General features: G+C 33.8%; 1 protein-coding gene across 1 annotated transcript in view; it reads right to left on the bottom strand.

The window, feature by feature from the left end:
• Nucleotides 1-696: 696 nt before the first annotated feature.
• LOC117326101 (sodium- and chloride-dependent glycine transporter 2-like) overlaps nt 697-6,000 on the bottom strand; it is a 28,495-nt gene continuing 23,191 nt past the window's right edge. Inside the window, exons 10-13 of the mRNA XM_033882722.1 lie at nt 3,139-3,238; nt 2,420-2,520; nt 1,993-2,163; nt 697-1,707 (exon numbers count right to left, since the gene is read on the bottom strand). Of these exons, the coding sequence (XP_033738613.1) occupies nt 1,549-1,707; nt 1,993-2,163; nt 2,420-2,520; nt 3,139-3,238 (531 nt within the window). The 3' untranslated portion in view covers nt 697-1,548. The remainder of the gene's footprint in view (nt 1,708-1,992; nt 2,164-2,419; nt 2,521-3,138; nt 3,239-6,000) is intronic.

Raw genomic sequence — 6,000 nt, 5'->3', positions numbered from 1 at the left:
AAGCATCGCATTCACGAGTTAATAACAACACAAACAAACGAAAACTTTATTTGTACAAAATTGAAAACGAAAATGAAGGAAAATTAAGAGTTATTCGATTACTTAATGCTTTTTGGTAAGTAATGTGTTGCAAATCAATTACAGTTTTTGCTCTTAAATAATCTTAATATTACATTTACTTTTTTAATATTTTAATTGACGACCTTTTAAACTGGTAAGATGAATAAACAAAAAACTCTTTCACATGCGTTATTTTATTATTTATATATATATATTCACTATATACCTGCATGAAATAAAGTCCAGAAAGATTATTCTTATCGATGTATAACTACAAGTAATACGGTTTTATGCTATGCCATGCAATTTGGTTAAAGTATCGAATATAAAACCAATACATGTACTTGTTTTGAATCTGTCATTTACACAAAAATGTTCAAAAAGGAAATTTGATCAATGGGAAATTTCTTTGATTGGTACACAAGAGTTTCAACTGCTTCCTATCATCTGAATTGTCTTCTCATTCCGTCACTGTACGTCTGTCTAAATCTTCTGAATTGTCTCCCCTTTATGTCACTGTACGTCTGTCTAAATCTTCTGAATTGTCTCCTCATTCTGTCACTGTACGTCTGTCTAAATCTTCTGAATTGTCTCCTCATTCTGTCACTGTACGTCTGTCTAAATCTTCTGAATTGTCTCCTCATTCTGTCACTGTACGTCTGTCTAAATCTTCTGAATTGTCTCCCCTTTATGTCACTGTACGTCTGTCTAAATCTTCTGAATTGTCTCCCCTTTATGTCACTGTACGTCTGTCTAAATCTTCTGAATTGTCTCCCCTTTATGTCACTGTACGTCTGTCTAAATCTTCTGAATTGTCTCCTCATTCTGTCACTGTACGTCTGTCTAAATCTTCTGAATTGTCTCCTCATTCTGTCACTGTACGTCTGTCTAAATCTTCTGAATTGTCTCCCCTTTATGTCACTGTACGTCTGTCTAAATCTTCTGAATTGTCTCCCCTTTATGTCACTGTACGTCTGTCTAAATCCCCTGAAATGACAACTCATTTTGTCACTATATGTCAGTCTAAATCCTCTGAAATGACAACTCATTCTGTCGCTGTATGTCAGTCTAAATCCTCTGAAATGACAACTCATTCTGTCGCTGTATGTCAGTCTAAACTAGATAAACCTTGATGTTATATGGTTCAATACAGCTTAAGACCATATTTCGTCTAAGTACTAATCACAGCATTGTTACACCACTAATGTTCAACATTATGTGCAAATTTCGATGATATCTTTTCAGATGAATAACCGTTAATAAGTGTCTAAAGATGGCAAGAACTTATTCAGGGGGATGGAAATCATAAAATACACGACGCGAAGAATACAAAAGCAGTTAATCAATACATATTCATCAGTACAATAAGTACTGACTGCCTTAGCATTATTGATCACATACAGATACCGTATGATATTTCGATATAACTATGTACATGCTCACATATATAATATGAATTCCTGGATACCGATTCTACACGAGAGCTCGTTATGTGTCATAGTTGTAGCTGCTGTCGCCCAGGATGTTCCTTTTCATGACCTCAACAAAGGTTCGATCACTGTTATTTCTCGTGACATCATAACCCTTAGCATGTTCTTGTGAAATGGGTTTCCATTTAGGAGACGGTTTGAAGGACATCGCAACTTTCTGATCATCGAATGAAAATATAAAACATAAAAAAGAGGGTTCTATCAATTTATGAATTCATAGATTGTGTTACTTTGTATGTATTGATATAAACTATAGAATAAAGGAATAAATAAATAATTTTCATGAGTGTGGTGTGAATTATTGGTTCATTCACCGTAAATATCACTGCAATATGACGATGTTATGTTATCGACACTTTTATTAATGAGACACAATGCAACAGTGTATATATTATATCTAAAACATATCAAAATATGTTTGCGATTCCAGTATATAAATTACCTCCATAAGTGTTTGTCCCGGTGATCCACGAATCGTCAGCAAAGCACAAATCGGAAGAGGAATGATGGGTACCAATGCCAGGATGAAGCCGATGATTGATGTGTATCCGGGGTACACATAGTCCCCGTATGTTGGTGGTTTGTAGGTGGACAAGGTAAACAGCAACAGGAACTAACGTAATGGAAGTTAAATATCAGTAAAAATGTACCAGTTAACCATGGAAATTAGGAATACACTTTATCTACGTATTATAAGATCACTTTCATCTTCATAACAGTCCTTATACCGAGAGTAAGATAATAGACAAAAAAAAAAAAAAATCAAATTTGTTGCCAATGATTGTTTCTTCCTTCACTCATCCTGTTTATATACTGATGAAACATAATCCGGTTATCAACTTCAATCAATTGCACTTGTTGGTCCTTACCATCAGCACTGCCGGAGTGAGGAAACACCAGCACACCCTCATGAATACAGGCACACCTCGATTTAACATCAGGCTTATATCGCGAGCAAATCTCTCCGCTCCTGAAAATCAAAGCCAAGTATTTGTTGAAACAAAACGTATTGAAACAATATTTTAGATTGTATTGTTTAATGTCAACTACATTCGAAAAGTAAAACAGTTCAATATATACACATGTATTTTGTTCTTTTGAAATGCAATATTTAACGCTTTTTGAGAGAGTTTTGGAATGTATTGGGAAGAACAAACACGTATAGAAATTTGCAAGAAATTCATAATATTTTGATATTCAATATAGTGGTTGTTCTAGGTTCTTCGGTTATTATGATATGATATAATGATGATATGATATTGAACACTACATACATTATCATGAATTTAGAACCTTAGAATCAATAACGAGTCATAGAAGGACGAAACGTGTGTGGTGCAATCTTATTCATTTTACTCTACTGTATTAAGCTTTCACTTTAATAACTTTTGTGTTTTTTGTGCAATCCTTACTGCATGATATTGACGACGTGTTTCTCGGCTGTGACGATAATATAATAGGTATTTTGAGATGTCAGCCTCATCAATTAGAAAATCATGTCTAGCGACATCTCTCGTGACATCTTACAGACAAGAATATGTTCCAGGTACTACTTGTGAATTCCTTTTTTGAGATTAATGTAACCTACCGTAGAACCATCCAATGATTACGGCCTCCAGTAACCCAAACAGGGGCAGTGATATGGAGGCTACATACCAGTCCACCATTTGGAAAATGTATATCCCTCCCTGCATCAAAGATTCAAGCAAAGTATTCATATATGCTACAGTTTGAATAAATTGCAATTAATAAGATATTTACCGAAGTTTTATATGGTAGTAAAACAATAACACATGGCAGATAATATCGAAACTTTCAATCTGGATAAATATGGATAATTTCCAATGTATATTTATGTCGTGAAATATCTTTCACTTTTTCTTATAACATGTGATAATGTCCCTGTATCTAGGTCTCCAACTTTCACACGTCCTTTCTATTCTCTGATATACATGTAATTCACTGCGTCCACATATCATGCTTCAGTGGGTAGGGAAATAGAAGGAAACCGTGGAACAGGCCTCCCTGATCGAGATCAGCCAAAATGGTCTTGATTAGTTTATTATAACGTTTACAGTTCCGTAATACTTAAATCTGTGACCTCCATTACCAGATTAGTTTATATTATAACGTTTACAGTTCCGTAATACTTAAATCTGTGACCGCCATTACCAGATTAGTTTACTATCACGTTTACAGTTCCGTAATACTTAAATATGTGGCCTCCATTACCAGATTAGTTTACTATCACGTTTACAGTTCCGTAATACTTAAATCTGTGACCTCCATTACCAGATTAGTTTACTATCACGTTTACAGTTCCGTAATACTTAAATCTGTGACCTCCATTACCAGATTAGTTCACTATTACGTTTACAGTTCCGTAATACTTATATCTGTGACCTCCATTACCAGATTAGTTTATATTATAACGTTTACAGTTCCGTAATACTTAAATCTGTGACCTCCATTACCAGATTAGTTCACTGTTACGTTTACAGTTCCGTAATACTTAAATATGTGGCCTCCATTACCAGATTAGTTCACTATTACGTTTACAGTTCCGTAATACTTAAATATGTGGCCTCCATTACCAGATTAGTTTACTATCACGTTTACAGTTCCGTAATACTTAAATCTGTGACCTCCATTACCAGATTAGTTTACTATCACGTTTACAGTTCCGTAATACTTAAATCTGTGGCCTCCATTACCAGATTAGTTTACTATCACGTTTACAGTTCCGTAATACTTAAATCTGTGACCGCCATTACCAGATTAGTTTACTATCACGTTTACAGTTCCGTAATACTTAAATATGTGGCCTCCATTACCAGATTAGTTCACTATTACGTTTACAGTTCCGTAATACTTAAATCTGTGACCTCCATTACCAGATTAGTTTATTATAACGTTTACAGTTCCGTAATACTTAAATCTGTGACCGCCATTACCAGATTAGTTTATATTATAACGTTTACCATTCCGTAATACTTAAATCTGTGGCCTCCATTACCAGATTAGTTTATTATAACGTTGACAGTTCCGTAATACTTAAATCTGTGACCTCCATTACCAGATTAGTTCACTATTACGTTTACAGTTCCGTAATACTTAAATCTGTGGCCTCCATTACCAGATTAGTTTACTATCACGTTTACAGTTCCGTAATACTTAAATCTGTGACCTCCATTACCAGATTAGTTTATTATAACGTTTACAGTTCCGTAATACTTAAATCTGTGGCCTCCATTACCAGATTAGTTTACTATCACGTTTACAGTTCCGTAATACTTAAATCTGTGACCTCCATTACCAGATTAGTTTATTATAACGTTTACAGTTCCGTAATACTTAAATCTGTGACCTCCATTACCAGATTAGTTTATATTATAACGTTTACAGTTCCGTAATACTTAAATATGTGGCCTCCATTACCAGATTAGTTTATATTATAACGTTTACAGTTCCGTAATACTTAAATCTGTGACCTCCATTACCAGATTAGTTTATATTATAACGTTTACCATTCCGTAATACTTAAATCTGTGGCCTCCATTACCAGATTAGTTTATTATAACGTTGACAGTTCCGTAATACTTAAATCTGTGACCTCCATTACCAGATTAGTTTATATTATAACGTTTACAGTTCCGTAATACTTAAATATGTGACCTCCATTACCAGATTAGTTTATATTATAACGTTTACAGTTCCGTAATACTTAAATCTGTGACCTCCATTACCAGATTAGTTTATTATAACGTTTACAGTTCCGTAATACTTAAATATGTGGCCTCCATTACCTGATTAGTTTATTATAACGTTTACAGTTCCGTAATACTTAAATATGTGACCTCCATTACCAGATTAGTTTATTATAACGTTTACAGTTCCGTAATACTTAAATATGTGACCTCCATTACCAGATTAGTTTATTATAACGTTTACAGTTCCGTAATACTTAAATATGTGACCTCCATTACCAGATTAGTTTATTATAACGTTTACAGTTCCGTAATACTTAAATATGTGACCTCCATTACCTGATTAGTTTATTATAACGTTTACAGTTCCGTAATACTTAAATCTGTGACCTCCATTACCAGATTAGTTTATATTATAACGTTTACAGTTCCGTAATACTTAAATCTGTGACCTCCATTACCAGATTAGTTTATTATAACGTTTACAGTTCCGTAATACTTAAATCTGTGACCTCCATTACCAGATTAGTTTATTATAACGTTTACAGTTCCGTAATACTTAAATATGTGACCTCCATTACCAGATTAGTTTATTATAACGTTTACAGTTCCGTAATACTTAAATCTGTGACCTCCATTACCAGATTAGTTTACTATTACGTTTACAGTTCCGTAATACTTATATCTGTGACCTCCATTACCAGATTAGTTTATTATAACGTTTACAGTTCCGTAATACTTAA

Source organism: Pecten maximus, chromosome 1 (assembly GCF_902652985.1).
Source record: "Pecten maximus chromosome 1, xPecMax1.1, whole genome shotgun sequence".
Classification (NCBI taxonomy): Eukaryota; Metazoa; Mollusca; class Bivalvia; order Pectinida; family Pectinidae; genus Pecten; species Pecten maximus.
This window is presented reverse-complemented; position numbering and strand designations above follow the sequence as displayed.